Source organism: Rana temporaria, chromosome 4 (assembly GCF_905171775.1).
Source record: "Rana temporaria chromosome 4, aRanTem1.1, whole genome shotgun sequence".
Lineage (NCBI taxonomy): Eukaryota > Metazoa > Chordata > Amphibia > Anura > Ranidae > Rana > Rana temporaria.
Genome location: NC_053492.1, coordinates 125222685 through 125243546, shown reverse-complemented (window position 1 = coordinate 125243546; position 20862 = coordinate 125222685). Strand labels below are relative to the sequence as shown.

At 41.0% G+C, this 20862-nt stretch overlaps 1 protein-coding gene across 2 annotated transcripts in view; it reads right to left on the bottom strand.

Annotated features, from left to right (window-relative positions):
* WDFY1 (WD repeat and FYVE domain containing 1) overlaps positions 1–20862 on the bottom strand; it is a 50710-nt gene that overhangs the window by 10507 nt on the left and 19341 nt on the right. For both annotated transcript variants that reach the window (XM_040349027.1, XM_040349026.1), the window contains exons 3-10: positions 20684–20757; positions 12647–12701; positions 12164–12314; positions 10124–10236; positions 8228–8354; positions 7196–7301; positions 2577–2678; positions 2335–2465 (exon numbers count right to left, since the gene is read on the bottom strand). In XM_040349027.1, coding sequence (XP_040204961.1) covers positions 2335–2465; positions 2577–2678; positions 7196–7301; positions 8228–8354; positions 10124–10236; positions 12164–12314; positions 12647–12701; positions 20684–20757 — 859 coding nt within the window. The remainder of the gene's footprint in view (positions 1–2334; positions 2466–2576; positions 2679–7195; positions 7302–8227; positions 8355–10123; positions 10237–12163; positions 12315–12646; positions 12702–20683; positions 20758–20862) is intronic.

The following is a 20862-nucleotide window of genomic DNA, read 5'->3' as shown; positions in this document are numbered from 1 at the left end:
TTTTGGTTTTCTATGTCTTTAATTGGGCTGTTGCTAGCACCCCTTTAGTGGTGCAGTGCACACTGTGTAGACCAGTAGTCAAATTACTTGATATAGGGGGCCGTGTGTACAGCCCCGGACATCAATAAAGAGCCACGCATAATATTCTGTGGAATATAATATTCTGTGGGATATAATGGTACGGAAACTGTCAGAGATTAAAAAATAAACAAAGTGAGAAAAGGAAAGGATAGCACAGAAAAAAAAGGGAATTCCTCTTTTCACAAGATTGCGATTGTTTTTTTTAACAAAGGAAGTACAATGACAACAGTGTACAGATAGTTCACAATACAAGTAGAACAGCATCTCGTAACCATTGTTTAACAATGACAATGAAAAAGGAATAAGTTTCACTTCCGAAAATCTTTAGATATTCCCCGAAAAATCGGGGGTATCAATGTACAAACAGTTTAATACTAAACAAAACGTACTCAAACTAAACACCGTACTGCACGTTAGGCATGTAAAAGCAATATGCTTATTACATGGGTAATCCATATAATCAAGGGCCCACAAGCCCTATTGGATTACAGGGAACATATCCCTCACACTTCCGGCAATACACAGGTAACAGTTCAGTCCATGGACCCTAGAATTTCTCGAATTTACTAGGACACCCACTAGCGGTGAGTTTATAAGTCGTAAGTACCTGATTTTTTTATATTTAAAATCATTATTTTAATTTCCAAGTATAAAGAAATAATAAAAGTAGTAGCACAAACACCCACAATCGGTACAGAAAACAACCATAATGAGACGGTCATATGTTTCACATAGGATGTACAACGTACATAAAATGTTAAACAGAGAAGCACCATAATGTGAACAGCCCAAAAGAAATGAGAAACACATGATAAGTGCAAACACCGAAGGGGGAATGTGGGTGAGGGGGTTAAAGAGGGAGAAAAAAAACAAAAAAAAACCAATAGGTCAATCATTAAAAATAAAAAAACATGTTTTTGGGGTAAACTCCGGTGAGCCAGTCTCAAGAAGAGTGTAAGTAGTCCAACAAAACTATATAGGTTAAAAACGATCATACCATTAATTGTTTATACAAGTCAGAGGATTAAAAATTTAGCCAAAAGGCCCAGCATTCATAGAATTTAGGATAGACGTTGGTGCACTGATGCCAACACTCCTCCGCCTCCACTCTCAGCAGCCACTCCTTAATTAAGGGAGAATATTGGGACTTCCAATGAATAGGGATAAGGCATTTACCAGCATTTAAGAGGTAAGGTATCAGGGAGCATTTATAGGACCCCACCAATTACACTGTGTCGTGGAAAAGGACAGGTAAAGGATCATCAGCAAGCCGACGTTTTGTCACCTTATTAAAATTACGGACCTCTATCCAAAAGACGAATAATTGGGAAATCCCACCATAGATGGAGGAAGGTACCTTTCTGTCCGCACGCTCTCTAACAGAGATTCGGCACCGACAGAAATATTTGCAACAATTTATGCGGTACTCTATACCGGGTATATGCAATTAGCGGACCTCCAGCTGTTGCAGAACTACAGATTCCATGAGGCATAGCAATACTCTGACAGCCACAAGCATGACTCCCAGAGGCAGAGGCATGATGGGACTTGTAGTTTTGCAACAGCTGGAGGTCTGCTAATTGCATATCCCTGCTCTATACCATCTGGACAAAAAAAAACAACAACCTTATAACAACATTCCTGAGTTTTAGAATTAACTGAGGATGTATGGGCCAAGTATGGGGTAATCTTCTTTATGGTGTAGCTCTCTGCCCAATTCCCTCTATCATTCCTTAATATAGTAAGGGATTGTGTTGGAAAGCTTATCCAATAGAAGTTTGATACGTTTAGAGAGCAAGTGGATGGTGTCCCCCTTGTCCAGACACAGATTCAAATCTGGTCAAGGAATCGCAAAGACTTAAGCCTCCACAAAGTGCCGTAAAAAAATAAGTGAGCTTGATATGTTGCCAAATATCCATAGGGGACATACCCCACGAGTTCTGCCAGGAACTTTAAGTTGGTGCCCGTCAAAGCGTAGGCAGCGGATTACTTGAGCCCCCCCAAGATTTAAAATAGACCAAAGTCCTCGCCTGGGATAAACCAGTAGTTAGTGGCGAGGGCAATTGGGCCAGGGAGAGCTTCCTATTTAGTCAATCCCAAATGGTGAGGGAGGGAGAGAGAGGGAGACTAAAGTAGAAACATATTTGCAAGCACAAAAGGACAATTAGATCACACAATAGTTAAAAAAAAAAAAAAAAAAAAAGAAAAAAAAAAAAAAAAGTCCTCCGTTGTCCCCACCACCCCGATACTCACTCCTCATCTTTGATGGTTTCATAACAAGAGTCACAGACCCGAACCTGGAACTCAAAGCCCATGATGGGATAACTGGATGTCTTGGAGCTGCATTTACCACAAACTGCCTGGCCGCACTTTCTGCAGTGATGCTGAAATAAAGAAACAGACAAATTTTGCTCAGTAATTAGCAAGAAGACAAAGTGAAATTGAATGCAAAAATTTCAAAAAATTTTAAAAAGAGAAAAGATTGTCAAATTTACCTGTCGTAACCCAAGTGTCTTCGTATCCCACATCTGTCTAATGTTCCAGAAGAAAGGCTGTGCACATTTCTGGCAGGAATCACTTTCTAGCCACTGAGGAGCCTGTAATGAATAAAAGTATATATGTAAACTGCAGAAAGCAATAAAATATAAGTAAAAGAGAATAAGCCCAGTCTGTTTTGAGTTAATCACCATTACTGACCATTTAAAGTGGAAGCTCTGCTTTAAGCACTCCTTACCCCCTGACATGCCACATTGACATGCAATTGTTTTTGGGAGGGGGGCAGGTAGTTAGTTTTGACAGGAACCTGTTCCTACTTCCGGTCAGGCCGAAAAATTCTCCTCTCCCCCTTCCTCCCTCTAATCTTCTGGGACACGTCAGAGGTCCCAAAAGATTGTCCAGCCATTCAGGAGGTGCAGCACGACTTGCGCACCCAGCTGTGGAGCCGGAAAACTGTCACAACCGGTGCCCACACTTGCAGTGCTGGCGCCGGGGGAGAGAACTGCCTCTTCGCTGGATCGTGGACAGGCGAGCGTTTGTTTATTAAATGTTGGAAGCTACACTTTTTGTAGCTGCTGACTTTTAACCACTTAAGGACCGCCAAACGCAGATATACGTCGGCAGAATGGCATGTCTGGGTACAGGTACGTGGCCTTTAAGTGCCCAGCCATGGGTCGCGCAGACGCGACCCGGCCTGAAGCTCCGTGACCGCGAGACCCGGTGTCCCGCTATCGGTCACAGGAGCCGAAGAAAGGGGAGAGGTGTGTGTAAACACACCTTCCCCGTTTTTCACAGTGGCAATGTCAGCGATCGTCTGTTCCCTGATATAGGGAAAGACGATCACTGACTTCACACATCCAGCCCCGCCCCCCTACAGTTAGAAACACATATGAGGTCACATTTACCCCCTACACCGCCCCCTAGTAGTTAACTTCTAAACTGCAATTGTCATTTTCACAGTAATCAGTGCATTTTTATAGCACTTTTTGCTGTGAAAATTACAATGGTCCCAAAAATGTGTCAAAATTGTCCGATGTGTCTGCCATAATGTCGCAGTCACGAAAAAAATCACCGATCGCCATTAGTAGTAAAAAAAATATATATTAATAAAAATGCCATAAAACTATCCCCTATTTTGTAAACGCTATAAATTTTGCGCAAACCAATTGATAAAATGCTTATTGCGATTTTTTTTTACCAAAAATAGGTAGAAGAAAACGTATCGGCCTAAACTGAGAAAAAATATGGGGCCAGATTCACGTAGCTGCAGCGCAGCGTAACGTAACCCGTTTACGTTACACCGCCGCAAGTTTTCAGATTTAGTGCCCGATCCACAAAGCACTTACCTGGAAATTTGCGGCGGTGTATCGTAAACACGTCCAGCACAAGGCGGACCAATTCAAATGGGGCGGGTACCATTTAAATTAGGCGCGCTCCCGCGCCGGATGTACTGCGCATGCTCCCGTCGCAAATTTCCCGACGTGCTTTGCGCGAAATTACGCCGCGCCGACGTTTTGAGATTCGCGACGTGCTCAAAGTACTTACCCTGGGAAAAAGAAAAAATTCAAAAAAAAATTCAAAAGCGACGCGGCATACTTTAACATGGTGGAGTACTTTTACACCATATTAAAGGTGCCCTATCTTTGCGACGGAAATCTAACACTTGCGACGACGTAACGACAGGAAAAACCTTTGTGGATCGTCGTAACTCCTAATTTGCATACCCGACCCTGGTTTACGACGCAAACTCCCCCCAGCGGCGGCCGCGGTATTGCATCCCAAGATCCGACAGTGTAAGTCCATTAGACCTGTTGGATCTAAGGGATATCTATGCGTAACTGATTCTATGAATCAGTCGCATAGATACTCTGAGAGATACGACGGAGTATCTGAGATACTCCGTCGTATCTCTTTTGTGAATCTGGCCCTATGTTTTTTTATATCTTTTTTTGGGGATATTTATTATACCGCGCAATTGTCAGTTAATGCGACGCAGTGCCGAATCTCAAAAACTGGTCAGGTCCTTTACCTGCATAATGGTCTGGGTCTTTAGTGGTTAATAAACACTGCTTTAATAAACAAAACCCAGCATACACTGCATATAGAGCCTGCACTGCTCGGTCATGTTTCCTTGCTTCCGATTCACTGCTCAGTCCAAAATAACCCCTGGAGCCAAGAGGCAGATGCTTTCAGTCTAGACAATTTCACACCTATATTAAGGGTGCAAGATGTAACATGGTGCCAAGCGAAACCCTGCTGTAATGACCACAGTTCCAAAGCTTTGCAGACACATTTGTGAAAAAAAAATAGTAAATTTACTTTTTCTGCAAATATATGTATTTTTTTTCCTTTTGCATGAGGTGGACTTAGCCGTTAACCAATCCTGGGTGCTTGGTGGAAAGCTTCTTTACCAGAGTGACAGTTGGCAAGCATGAGAAAGTGCATTGCAATTAAAACTGCAGTGTTTGCTTTAATGGGTCCTACATTTAGAACTCCAAGGCCCCTTTCACACAGGCAGACCGTTCAGGTCCACCTGTCAGCTTTTTAGGAGGACCTGAACGGATGTTCTGTGCACCACTATTCAGCCACGGATGTCAGCGGTGACATGGCCGCTGACATCCGACCCGCTAAAGTGTGAAGGAAGGAAACCCTATTTTCCATCTGTCTGGCGGATCGGATGAAAATGGACTCTAAGGTCCGTCTTTATCTGATCCCCCATAGGGGAGAGCGGTGCTCTGACAGGTCGGTCCCTGCAGTGTGCAGAGAGCGACCTGTCATCTGCCTGCTCAGCGGGGATCGATGGAGCGATCCCCACTGAGCAAAGTGGAGCCTGTACATGGACACGTGCATGTGAAAGGGCCCTAAGACATGCAATTCAAATGGGAAAGAAAACCTTTCAGCAACAATGTGCAAATGATTTTACTTGGCAACCCTTGAACGAATGCATCACTTTTGTCTGCCATATTATCCTAATCTGTCCAATAAAATGCCTACGAAGGAATACTATTACAAATAGCAGCACCTGTCTTCACCATGGATGGCACTCAGAGACATTTGGGGTTAAAGTTCAGTTATGCAATAAGAAAATTGGACGAACATTTCCAATTCCAAAGATTTTTTTGTACGATTTCCTGATTATCAACAGCCAGCCAATTTCAACTTTTCAGACGAAAATTCCCAAAGGGACAAATTCCCATTTTTTCTCGTATAGGAACAGATCGAACGATTTTCGTTGAATGTGTACTGTTTTCTTTTGATTTTCTTACAAGAAAAAAAAAAAAAAAAAACAACAACAGGAAAAAGACAGCGCATGATCAGAAACAATAAACAAAATAAAAAATAAACCTTTGTCATACTAGAACTTTTTCGCAATAATTTTCGTTCATCGGTTTCGATTTGCTGTGAAACAACAATGTGGAAAAACGGGCAATCTTTTGCGGATTTTCTTATAGTGTGTACCCCACTGAAGCCTGCATTCACATCTGAGCAGATTTTGAAATGTTTTACAAGCGTTTTTGCACATAAGTTTGTTCCTGGGCTGGGCAAGGAGAGGAGAGGAGTTTTTGGATGTAAAAATTCACATATTGTTTCCACTAAAGTCTATGGGACAAAAATGGAATAAATACTCTAAAAAATAACTTACATTCTTTTTAGTGCCCATGACGACTGGGCGTAAGACTGTAAACAGGGACAATTAGAAACAAGATTCTGCATGCTGAGCGTAGTCAGGCATAGGGAAATTAGCAAAAAATGTTCAAGTGTGAATAAGGTCTCTATACCCAAATGTGATAATGATGTAAACTTTTGCATCCAGGTTTCAGTGACCTCTGGTCACAAAAGGGTTAAAGTTGTACAGTGCAACATGCAGGTGATATAGCTTTCCTGGAATACCCATAGATTACAGTATGACTGGTTGTACAGATGTGCCTTGGAGTATGCATATCTACCAAATGTATTTTCAACTCGTAAGCATAAAAAAGACAATGTTAGAAGCATTCAATTTAGTTTACCCTTTGGTGTAAAGCAAGTTTGAGCACCTCTTTACTGTGCTGATAACTTTTAGATTTACAGGTGGGCTGTGATGGTAGAACAGAGCACACCAAAATTTAAGAACCATTAACATGATGTATTGTTAAGTTTTTAAAAATCAGATTACAAATACAGGCGGTCCCTGGGTTACAAACAAGACAGGGTCTGTAGGTTTGTTCTTAAGTTGAATCTGTTTGTAAATCAGAACAGGTACATTTTTTAAGTGTAGCCCCAAACAAAAAAAAATATTTTTAAGCTTTTTGGATAGCATAGGGAAGGGTTATCACCCCTGTAACATTTGTTTTTCGGTCTGTGTCCCTGATCAGAAGATTTCACCTCACTTTGTGTAAAAAGTGGCAATTGGATTTTGAAAATGTTGGGTTGTTGTGGAAGCAAGCCTTGGTGATAAAGTATCAGTGGAGACACCTTTTTCCCATAATAACCCGTACAGGAGAGAATTTCCCTTCCTAGGGGTAGATCTCCTCTCACTTCCTGTTGTCTCCCTCCATTTGTAAGTAGGAGTCATTTGTAAGTCGGATGTTTGTAACTAGGGGGCAGCCTGTAAGGCAACACGCAAATAAAGACATACCTCTTCTCTATCAATATCCATATTCCATACACAGATTCCTCCATCAACAGAACATGACACCAGCTGACGTGTGAGCTGCAGGTAGCAGAGTCCCTGCACCTTGTCACTGGGCAAAGAAAAAAAGCATATTGATAGTTAAATCACCTGTTTCTCATACAGTCTACTAATATTGTCTACAGATTTTTTGAAAGTTTACTAAATCAATTTTAAACTGATGAGCACAAAAGGCAGAACTCAATTTGCATTACAGTAACTACATGCACCCCCTCATTTAAAGGGGTTGTAAAGGTATTTTTTTCCCTAAATAGCTTCCTTTACTTAACTCATCCTTCGATTTTGGTTTTAAATGTCCTCATTTCTTCTGAGAAATCCTCACTTCCTGTTCTTCTGTCTAACTCCACACAGTAATGCAAGGTTTTCTCCCTGGTGTGGAGAAAGCCTCTTGAGAGGGCGAGCAGGAGTGTCAGGACACTCTCTACTTTGCAGATAGAGAAAGAAGCTGTTTGTTAATGGGCGTCCTGACACTCCTGCTCGCCCCCTTCCCCCTCAAGAGGCTTTATCCACACCAGGGAGAAAGCCTCGCATTACGGTGTGTTGTTACAGACAGAAGAACAGGAAGTGAGGATTTCTCAGAAGAAATAAGGACATTTAAAAGCAAAATCGAAGGATGAGGTAAGTGAAGGAGGACTGCACTAAGGTAAAGGAAGCTATTTAGGGGGAGAAAAAAAAAAAATTACCTTTACAACCCCTTTAATGGCGAGTGATGTCACACCTTTCAATCCATCAATTACTAAATCTTTCTATAGATAACAGTATGGTTCTGACATTGGCCATCATCCGGTCTCGCATGCCATGTACGCAACTAGTGACTTAAAGTACATTACTCTAGGGTTTTCTATTACATTAAAGTGAAGCTTGGCCTGAGGCCAGAATCATCTCCATGCAGCTCAGACACGTGTCAGCACAGAACTGAATGGAGCAGCGTCAGCACACACCAAATAGTGGAAGGATGTGACAAAGAATGATCCTTACTGGTGTCCTTGGAGAATTATTGTTCGTCCTTGTCTCCCTCCAATATCCCACAGAATGATACTGTGATCTGCGGACCCTGAAAAAAGAAACCGTTGCACGGGGTCCCAGTACATACAGGAGATGCTACCTAAATGGAACAGAACACAACACATGTCATGGTCAAGTCTCTATAAACACCAAAACATATCCAAAATGCAAAATGTGTATTTTATGAGATACAATGAATGAAATCATTTAGTTGTTTCCGACAAGTATACGAAGATGAATAATAATCACACAATGAGGGAGATTTACTAAAACTGGAGCACACAGATTTGGGTGCAGCTGTGTATGGTTGCCAATCAGCTTGTTCAATTAAGCTTTGACAATAAAACCTGGAAGCTGATTGGTTTCTGTGCAGAGCTGCACCAGATTTAGCACTCTCCAGTTTTAGTAAATAACCCCAACTATGTCTAAATGAAAGAGAGGGGTGGGAATTAAGTCTGATGGACTGAGAATTTTCAAAAAAATGTATTTAATACTAATCTGTTGATGAAACAAATTAATAGAGATTCTACTGATGTAGATTTGGTGCTACTACATGCTTCCTTCAGTCCTGCCTACAGTTACCCGATGGATGATTTATTGTTGACCAAGTGGCCAGGTCATCAAACATGTAGCCAGCAAGGAAGGACGCTTGGAACAGTATTTTCTCTTAGGAAAGGTAAATATTTCAAATCCTGTGCTATTGAAAAGAGGCTGTTCTCTTTGCAAGGGAGTTTTTTCCAGAGCTAGGCGAATGTGATTTTGCAAAGAACACCTAATGACGTGCAAAAGGGGGAAAAAAATTATTTTTTCTTGCACATGATTGGATGATGGATTTCAGCCTCACCTCACTGTGAAAAGGTCCTCTGTATAGTGCAACTTCCCTTGCAAAGTGAACAGTCTATTTGCCTTTAGTAAATCAGCCCTATATCCAATATTCGTTCCCCAGCAAAACTATAAGGATAAGTTCACCTTTTTGAAGAAAAAAAGAAGAAAGAAGAAGTGCACATATTTTTGCAGAAAAAAAAAAGTGCATTTATTTTTTCACGTGAGCAATGCTCTATTGCACCTGCGATCAGTGAATCCCAGATGCAATGTCAGGCTCCTGCACACGCTTCCGGCAGCTCTGTTGCCCTTACCGCTGCACAGGCTGTTACAAAACTAAAGACAGTGTGTGAATGGACTACAAGTATGCTAATCAGCATGCACACAGTTCATTGAGAACTACAAGCCGTCTGCTGCAGTGGAAGATAGGACTTGTAATTTTCTCATTCAGAGGCTCCTGTAAATGAATCCAAAACGCAATGTTACCCATTTACACAACTGGCTGTTGAATGATGCTAGGTGCTGCAATGACCAAAGGCTGGAAACCGTGGCTACACAAAGTGAAGAAAATGGAGTCCTGCGTGACGAAGGGGCCTTGCGTGGCTCCGAAACGTTGCTGTATATCTATCATGTGACCATGAGATAAAGCTTCGGACCGTTTCCAGGAATCCTTGCTGTGCGGATGACATTTTCTTCACTTCCTGTAAATGAATGACATGGCTGTGTGGGGAGAGGGGGGTGGGCGATCAGGGATTCAGAGGGCAAGTTTGGAGCATGTTACCCAAAATATGGGTATAATGTGCAACATGCTCCAAAAAGGTGAACTTTGCCTTTAACATAGCTTTATTTTAGAATGAATGTGTAGGTGCAATTTAAAATGGTGCAAGCTTGTATTTGTCACTGCCTTTTTCCATTCTTCCTTCATGAATTGCAGAACAGGAACTTCACGGTAACATGCTCTTTTTATAAACAGTATCTCATTTCTATATTGGTCAGTACCAGACGTCCAGTTTAAAGACAAAATTATAACATTATTTGAGTGATTACCTTCATGGCCTTTAAGTGTTGATACCACAGAACAGGTGTCTTTCTCCAGCTTTAGCAGTGTAATCAGCCCAGAAAAATCACCAACAAAGGCATATTTGGTTTCTTCATCGTATCTCAACAAGACTTTTGTTAAGGATCATCTGGCTTATTACAGAGATCAGAGAGGACAAGATATAATACTAACAGCCTAATAAACTGCAAGTTGTCATGGAGACAGTTCTAGCCCTTAGTAAAGCTGTATCAATAGACCCAACAATCTATAACTCAAAAATAGAGAGCAAGATAAAAACATTGACACCTTTACAGATCATTAAAATGAATGAACAAATTGAGAGGACAAGGACAATATTTCTTAAAATGAAGAAGCAACACTTCATGCACTCAGAGAAAACCATACAATCATCATAAACTTACATATTCTCAACATGCAAATTCTGCATTTCCCAGGAAAATGCAGATATTAGAGCTCAAGCATAGCTGGTGGTGTTTTTACACATTAAGAATCATACAAATGAGAGGTTGATGTTGGATAAAATAGCTTAGAAACAATCTGTTAAAGGACAATTCCAATTAGTTGCTTAGACTGGACAGGGCAATGAGACTTGTGTGTACATGTACCTCTATGGCGTCATTGCAAGAACTGGAAATGTAAACTGGATGAGTTACTCCCATCCAAAACACTACATGCATGGAGTATGCATGTTATCCCTGTGCTTGCAAGGATTTCCTTTGGGTACGCTTGTTCCCTCTCACGCTGTAAAGACAATCTGTTAGTTCAATTGGCTACTATCTAAACCGGCCCATATTATATATATATATATATATATATATATATATACACACACATACACACATACACATACACACACACACACACACACACACACACACACGTACAGTGGATATAAAGTCTGTTAAAATGTCAGATTTCTGTCATGTAAAAAAATGAGACAAAGAAAAATGATTTCAGAACTTTTCCCACCTTTAAAATGTGACCTATAAACTGTACAACTCAGTTGAACAACAAACTGAAAATCTTTTAGGTGGAGTGAAGCAAAAAAAAAAAAAAATAGAATATGGTTGCACAAGTGTGAACACCCTTAACCACTTAGACCGGAAGATTTTCCCCCTTAATGACTAGGCCATTTTTTGCGATACAGCACTGCGTCGCATTAACTGATAATTGCGCAGTCATGCGATGCTGTGCCAAAACAAAAACATCCTCTTTTCCCCAGATAGAGCTTTCTTTTGGTTGGATTTGATCACCTCTGTGGTTTTTCTCTTTTGTGCTATAAACAAAAAAAAAAAGTGTAAATGAAAAAAAAAAAAAAAAAAAGTATATATATATATATATATATATATATATATATATATATATATATATATATATATATATATATATATATATATATATATATATATATATATATATATACACATATATATATATATATATATATACACACACACACTTTTTTTTTTGCTCTAATAAATATCTCAATAAAAAAATGACTTCATCAATTTAGGCCAGTATGTATTCTACATAAAAAAAAATAAAAAGGAGGAAGAAAGAAAGAAAAATATTGCAATAAGCATAGATCGATTGGTTTGCGGACTGCGACAGACAGATTGGACACCATTGACATTTATACAGCGATCAGTGCTATAAAAATGCACTAATTACTGTAAATGTCACTGGTAGGGAAGGGGGTTAACACTATGGCTCATTGTAGCCCACGACTGGTTACCAAGTTGCTTATGTGGCCCTCGCTCTTCAAAAGGTTGGGCACCCCTGCTGTAAGTAGTAACGTGTTGCCAAGCACCCGGCGCAGCCACGGTTGCCTTTAAATATGACATGACTGTGCAGTGTTCGGCCCACACAGCTACACCATTCATCGTCATCTGTGGCAGACAAATTGTAGTTTCAATGGACTACAAGTGCAGTAATCAGTACACTCATAGTCCATTGATACTTCCTTCACCCTTCTAACTGAAAGCTTGTACAGAGTAGGAGGAATGGTTATAAATGACAAAGGATACTGAAGGCAGGATGCCCAAGCAGAGAACGCATATCTGCCCACCAAGGAACCACTCTGAGTGCACATCCATGTGAGGAACTTATCCTGCCCAGTGCTAATCACCCACTCAGGTCCAGGAGAGTAAATGACCTCCGTCACTCGGCTCTGATGAGCTGTACGGAAAAAGGAGAATTATCCATTAGTGAGACTAGATGCCAAACAGCGAGCGGATTTACTAAAAGGCAAAAACACTGTTCATTTACAAGAGTTTTCTCCAGAGCTTAGCGAATGAGACAAAACCCTGCTGACTTCCATCACCCAATCATGCACAAGCATATGACAATTGTTTTATTTTCCTTGCAGGTGATTATGGTGAAATTTCACTTTGCAAAGAAATACCCAATCGCTAAGCTCTGGGGAAAATTCACGTGCACAGCCCATTTGCCTTCCAGTGTGCCAGTACAAGACGAACAGTACAATGATTGTGCAATGATTATGTACATACCTGGATACGTTTTCACAAAGTTCATTTTGTTGAAGTCATCAGAGATTAAAAACTCCTATAATACAGAAAGAAAAATATCACAATAGGAAATCGGACATAAAGGTATCAACTTTAATGAATAGGCACACAGGCTTTCATTTTCCAGACCTTTACCACAAAAGTAAAATAGTAAGTGACTTAGTAACCATTTCATGAATGGCTAGAAATCCTAGTACACACTAGCATTCTTTTTTCTGGATGAACGAAAAAAAAAAAAAAACTACCAACCATTTAATGTTAGTACAGCAGCGATTCTCCCCTGCTGAGCCATTGTATTCTGACGAGCCCCCTGCCAGAACACACTAGTCACCGTTCTCAGCCATTGGCTGAGAGCGCTGATTAAATGCCGACAGTCAGTCGTGATCTATCAACCAGGATGCCCAAGCAGAGAAAGCATATCTGCCCACCAAGGGACCACTCTGAGTGCACATCCATGTGAGGAACTTATCCTGCCCAGTGCTAATCACCCACTCAGGTCCAGGAGAGTAAATGACCTCCGTCACTCGGCTCTGATGAGCTGTACGGGAAAAGGAGAATTATCCATTAGTGAGACTAGATGCCAAACAGCGAGCTAATTTACTAAAAGGCAAAAACACTGTTCATTTACAAGAGTTTGCTGTGTGGTTTTTATTAAATCCTTACTGTTAGTTTCCTACTGGTAGCCATATTCTCACCCCAGTATGTTCAATGATTCCCTACCAAATAAAAAAAAAAAAAAAAAAAAATCTCTATCCCCTTATTAGGTAAATAAATGTAACAGGTAGAGGGCGCTCAAAAAAAAAAAAAATAGAACTACTATATAACACCATGCATAGTGGTATATGAAAATAAAACAAATAAGTAACTATTCAATAAATCAAACGATCATAAAAGTGATGTGCTCCAAAAGTTCCTTGGTGCTGTTTGAACCAATAGTGACTGGTTATTCAAGTCCCAATGTTAAGATAAAAACCATGTGACAGTTTCTCTTCAGCATCTAAATATAAAACTTGTGCTTGAAGTGATAATATGTTCCTTCACCAAACAAATTATTTCATCTTCACCCGAAGTGCTCAAATTAATATTGCGCTTACCACAGATATTTGACCTCTTTACTGAAAAAGACAGTCAAATATAGCGTGGTCAGGATAGTGCCTGAACACCTGCTGGATGGACTGGATCTAGTTTAAAAGCCTCACTCTCAGAAGTATGGTAGGAATAAAAAACAGAAGATGCCCATAGCAGAATACTGTTTATTGTAAAAAAGTGTACATAAAAAGAAAAGGCAATTTGCCTCTTACATTAAAAAGTGCCTCCTGGCACTGGGGCTGCAGACCAAACAATTTTCTCCTGGGGTCCCGCTCGCTCACACTTCCGTGCTGGCGTGCGTTCCGCAGAGCTCTATTGCTTCTGCTTGTGCCGGGGATAGCGTGGATAGACACGTGACCAGGTACCTGCCGCCGACCTACGTTTCGTTGGTTTACGTCATCAGGGGGCGTACCTGGTCTTTGTAGTCTGTGTATGCATCTCATTGGATTACAGACGAGGAATAATTAAAAGCCAATTATATGCCTGCATATACCACATCAATTTGTCAGATACCACATTCGATTTATAATTCACTACCCTTCTGGTTAACTATCTCCTAGTAAAGGTGCCCTTGTTCTCTCAGACATTGTTTCACATCCCTCTTTAATATATTGCCAAATACATTTATAATAATCCTTTTATCAGTATACCCCTCCCTAGGTTGTGGACCTGTGTAGCATGCCTCACGTTACACTTATATTTAAAGTGGTAGGCTGTCTCATTCCCCATATTGTAGTGTACCCCCCTCATGCATCATCAGTACTTTTACCATTAAAAAAAAAAAAAAAAAATAATAAAAAAAAAGGAGTGCTGTTTATGACATATACAATAGTTCTCAGTCATTCGCCAAAAAACAATTGAGATCCAACTCTATGTTGAGTCCAAGTGGCTGCATTGTTCTCAACCTGTGTAACCATCTTTTTTCATTTTGGGACACACTCCTAGTCATATGGGTCCCTCTCCCGTGTCTCGAGATTTTGTCGATCCATAGAACGTGCATAATCTAGGGTCGCTATCATAATGGCTCGTGAAGTGCCGGGACACACTGATTCGGAAAACTTTTTTTGATGTTAGCCAGGTGTTCGCCAATCCTGATTTTAAGTTGGCGTGTGGTTCTCCCTACATATTGGAGTGAACATGGACACTCTAAAACATGTGACGTGATCAGAGTGGCATGTTATTAGAGGTCTAATTTTAAAAGTCTCTCCAGTGACATTGGATTCGAATTATACTCCTTTTTTGGGTTCTCCTGCTTGTCTCGTGGTTCTGCAGGCTTTGCACTTGGTGCAGTGGTGAAACCCTGATCCATCGAGAAACGCAATGGGTTACTTTGGAGGATCTGGTACATTGCGGGCTATTTGGTTTCTTAGGCCCGAGGCCTTCCTGTATATAAACTTGGGGGTATTTGAAATGCATGTTTGAAGATCCTTATCTTTCATGAGAATAGGCCAATATTTTTTATATATTGCTTCAATCTGTTTATATTGCCTATTGAACCCAGAGATAAGTGCCATTTCCCCTTGAAACTCTGTTTGGTTTAGCAACTAATAAGTGTGCCCTTATCTACTATGCATGGTGTTATATAGTAGCTCTATTTTTATTTTTGAGCGCCCTCTACCTGCCACATTTAGTATCACTTTACTATCTGAGAGGAGCAGCTGTTAAATTACACTTATTAATTTTGTTACAAATAATTTTGGTGCTGAATCTATATATTTTTTATCCCCTCATTAGGGTTATCAGAGGGGAGGTTTAAGATTCCCAAGAGTCCTGTCTTTTCCTCACAAGAACAATGACGTTGGAATGCATGATTAATGTCATTATGCCAGTACCCATACAGTTTTGGATATCTCTAGACAATATGAATGATGTCCCTTTGTACAAGGTAAACACAGGGCAAAGCAGGCAGTCTATGGGAAAAGAGGTATATTCTTAACCACTTAAGGACCCGCTCATGTACATATACAACGGTACTTTAAAGATGGATATCTCGTAACGGCAGCAGCTGCTGCCACAACCGAGATATCCATCTTTACTGTGAGCGGTCCTGTAAACGATAACAGTGGTCTCCACGGCGGATTCACAGCGAGATCACCATTATCGGCGGCGGGAGAGGTGCCTCCCACCGCTCTCCACCTCTTACCGGAGCCCGTCGGCAGCGGCGGAGGCGATCGGGTCCTTTCCTTTCCTCGGCTGGGATACGAGCGAGGGCAAGATGGCCCCCACCCGTTCCATAGCATAGCAGGGCAGAAAACCTCACTTCCGCCCATGCTTCTTAAAGCAATATTTTCGAATTGTCATTTTTTCAAGTGACAACATTTTTTTTTTTTTTTGCATTTAAGTCTAAATATGGGATCTGAGGTCTTTTGACACCAGATCTCATATTTAAGAGGACCTGTCATGCTTTTTTCTATTACAAGGGATGTTTAAAGATTTTGAAGCGTGACATGTTGGGTATCATTTTACTCGGCATAACATTATCTTTCACACTATAAAAAAAAAAAAAAAAAAATTGGGATAACTTTACTGCATATTTGTTAATTAAAAAAAGTGATTTTTTTCCAAAAAAAGTGTGCTTGTAAGACCGCTGCGCAAATACAGTGTGACAAAAAGTATTGCAATGACCGCCATTTTATTCTCTAGGGTGTTAGAAAAAAATATATATAATGTTTGTAGGTTTTTAAGTAATTTTCTAGCAAAAAAAAATATTTTAATCTTGTAAACACCAAATCTGAAAAACAGCCATGGTCCTTAAGTGGTTAAAGAGGCAGTTAAGTCTTCCTCTTTAATTGTACCCACAGGTGAGCCTATAGCAAGGCTTACCTGTAGGTACTGTAAATATCTCCTAAACTTGCACCGTTAAGGAGATATCTGCTATATATGCTGCAGCCATCAGCGCAAGCGCACTGAAGGAACGGCCCCGCTCGAGCCGTTTCTTCATGCTAGCTCGTTATGCCTTTGTCTTGCAGGTGTTTTTTTTTTTTTATTAGAATTTTTTTCGGAGGTTTACAACCTCTTTAAAAGGAGATCCAATATACCAGGGGTTTCCAAAGTCCAATACGATTGTACATTTTATAGGGCCCGCAGCTTACTCAGACACTTGCACTGCCAGTCTGCTTGCCTTTACAAACTCTGCAGCTGTTGGCAAATATGGAGGAGACTCTGACCAGGACACAGATGTGTGGAAAGACAGGGGCTACAAAAAAAATCTGTGTGAAATGATGTATTTATTTAAATTTTGTTCATTAACCACTTGCCTACTGGGCACTTAAACCCCCCTCCTGTACAGACCAATTTTCATCTTTCAGTGCTCTCACACTTCGAATGACAATTACTCAGTCACGCAACACTGTACCCATATGAATTAGTTGTCCTTTTTGCCATACAAATAGGGCTTTCTTTTGGTAGTATTTAACCACTAAAGCCCTGTACACACGATCGGCTTGTCCGATAAAAACAGACCGATGGACTGTTTTCATCGGACGAACCGACCGTGTGTGGGCCCCATCGTTTTTTTTTCCCCATCAGTGAAAAAAAAAAAAAAGAACCCGTTTTAAATTTTTCTTACGGGTAAAAAAACAATAGAAAAAAAACGATCGTCTGTGTGGAAGTCCATCAGTCAAAAACTTAACGCATGCTCAGAATCAAGTTGACGCATGCTCGGAAGCATTGAACTTAATTTTTCTCAGCACGTTGTAGTGTTTTACATCACCGTGTTGGACACGGTCGGATTTTTGACTGATGGTGTGTAGGCAAGACTGATGAAAGTCAGCTTCATCGAAAAAAAAAAAAAAATGTTTTCCCACAGTTTAGGGGGATAGGTATTCTTCGCAATAAGTCGCAATAAGCGTTTATTGATTGGTTTGCGCAAAATTTATAGAGTCTACCAAATAGGGGATAGTTTTATTGCATTTTTATAAAAATAAAAAATAAAAATTTAGTAATGGCAGCGATCAGCAATTTTTATCGTGACTGCAACATTATGGCGGACACATCGGACACTGTTTACACTATTTTGGGACCATTGTCATTTTTACAGCGAACAGTGCTATAAAAATGCACTGATTACTGTAAAAATGACACTGGCAGTGAAGGGGCTAACCAGGAGGAGACGCTGTAGGGGTTAAGTGTGCCCTAAGGGAGTGATTCTTACTGTGGGGGGCGTGGCTGTGCATGTGATGTCCCTGATCGTCGTTCCCTATGACAGCGAACAGACGATCAGTGACAGGCTCACTAGGAAGCACGGGGAGAGGTTTGTTTACACTTACCTCTCTCCATTCTTCCTCTCGGTTACCCGATCGTGGGACACCGGCGGCGATCGGGGCCACTGTTCCCCCTGGGACGGTCACGGAGAAGAGGACCTTTTGGGCTAAAAATGGCACCTGAACATCACCCCCCCTGCAGTCCCAGTGTGAAAGCCCATGTTAAAAAATGTCCTGCAAGCAGCATCTTTGGGGCAGTGGGCACCGCTGCTGAAGCGCCTGCAGCCGAGATACATGGGTGTATTTAACCCTTTATTCGGCCGCTAGCAAATAGCAACGCTAAAATGATGGTAAAGTGCAGCTAAAACTAGCAGCATTTTACCATTAATGCCCACCTGCCCCAGTGTGAAAGGGCTCTTATAGAGTCTACAAGCTATGGTGCCAATCATTGAAAATGTATTACACTTGATGTACTGATGGCCTATCTAATTTCTTAAGACACTAACAAGCAAAGTACAAATACCCCCCAAATGACACCTTTTTGCAAAGTAGACATTCCAAATTATTTAGTAAGAGGCATGGTGAGGTTTTTTTCCACAAAATTGTCATACTAAACAGATTATTTCTCTTATATGGCATACCACAAATTACACCCCGACATACATTCTGCTACTCCTCCTGAGTATGGCAATACAACATGTGTGGGGCTTTTTCACAGCTAGCCACATAGAGTTCCAACATGCAGGGAGCACCATCAGGTGTTCTAGGAACATAAAATTACACCTCTGACTTGTTTACTACCCATTCCAATTTTGAAGGGCTTGGGAGCACCAGGACATTGGAATTGCCCACAAAATTACTCCATTTTGGAAAGCAAACACCCCAACGTATATTCTATGAGGCATAATGAGTCTTTTGAAAATTTCATTTTTTTCCACAAGTTTTTGAAAAACATAAAAAAAAAAAAACCTTATTACACCGTGGCACTGTTGACACTGTTTTTGCAAGTAACAAGCTGTAAAATAAACTCACTCCGAGCGCAGATTGCTCTCCCTCCTCACCTCAGTCTCTGTGACGTGGGAGAGCCGTCAATGAGAAAATGATCTCATACGTTTACATTTGAGATCATCGCTCATTGGACCGGCCGATCACATGACTGCTGTGTTTGGGGATACGGCCAGCACAGATATGCCTTGATGCGCACCCGCAGGGAGCGTGTTTCTGGGAGGACGCATATGGATACCCTCCCGACAATTAAGGCCCCAGCCATAGTGTGGCAGATTTTTTTTGGCCTACAAAATTTTGTAAAATCTACAATGTGGCCCCCGTACTGAAAAGTTAAGAAACCCTTGCAATATACTCTATGTAGCCAATATACTCTAAGCAATGTAAAATAAGTCTGCAAAAAGAGATGATCCCAACATGTGGGGTATTTTCTGTGTATGGTCCTACACAATAGGGTCTCTAACAAAAGGCTGCGTAGGAAATACACCAATTTGACACACATGCTTGTGATCAAATAGTAACATTTAGAAGGATAAGTTTACCCTTTGTAACATATTCAGTGTGTAACATGTTACAGATGTACCTGCCCCGGGCACTCCGCCCACCCGGACGCGTCACTCATTCACAGTGTTCTGTGAATAAATGCACTACAACTACCGACATCATTTGCGGCTGTCGGCTTGTAGTGCTCAATGAACTACCATGGCTCTGTGGTAGTTCATTCTTCATGTCAATGGGAACTGCCTGCCCGTACAATGTATGGGCAGACAGCGTACACTGACAGTCTGCAGGAGACCTGCATGGCATCGGGAACTGCTGATCTCTAATGCAATGCTTCCCAAAAAAGAAAGTAAAACGCAAGATTTTTTTACCTGTAAAAATGCATTTTTTAATTAAAAGGTGAACTTATGCTTTAACAGTCTGCGTTCGAGGCATCGTCTATGTCCCTGTGTGCATGTACTGCTCAGATGTGCATTAATCTGCATAGAGCAGCTGTACAGTTTAGCCTGTCGTTGATTTCGACAGGCAGCGGACTGATCAGAGAATTACACCTGAATGTACAATATACTGCCCTCTTGCAGCCATGTGCATAAGCTCTTATGGGGAAAGGGAAAAGCCGCTCCAGGTGGAAACCCAGGTAAATCTCCTCCGTTGCAGACAACTCAGGTTCTGGCAATGCACTTAGCAAAGCAGGAACAAAGATGGTCTCTGGACAGCTGCACTCTGAACAAATTGTAGCCTTTTATTAAAAGAAGGACAGCACTACAAGTCACAGCAAAATAAAATAAAACCTGACACTGACGCGTTTCGCACTGAAACTAGTGCTTAGTCTTATGACTAAGCACTAGTTTCAGTGTGAAACGCGTCAGTTGTCAGGTTTTATTTTATTTTGCTGTGACTTGTAGTGCTGTCTTTGTTCCTGCTTTGCATAAGCTCTTATGTTTGTAATTGCTCCATGAACGTGTTTAACTGTATTTATCTGAGCAAAACTAAAACCAGCTTCAAGAGGGAAAACAAAAAACAGAAAAGGTGAGCACAGGAAAAGCAGGAGCTACAGCCCACAGTAAACAATCAGGTAGAAAAAGTAGAGCTACTGCCCACAGTAACCAATCACATAAGCTTTCATGGTTAAAAGGCTGGATACTGAAGGGTAACACCTCGTATTTTCTGTGCTACCGATTATCCAACTCAGTATTAACAACAAAAGAATAGATTTACTCACCACATTGGCGCCACTATCCTGTCCCACAAATATCTTCCTGCTCTCATGGTGGTATGTCAGTGCTGAACATGGAGCTGAAAGAAGACAGACAGTGAAATGTTACTATTGTAATCCCAAAAGTGTTTGTCTTAAAGTGGAGTTCCACCCATTTTTGTATGTTTGTCTGTGCTGCATGCCCT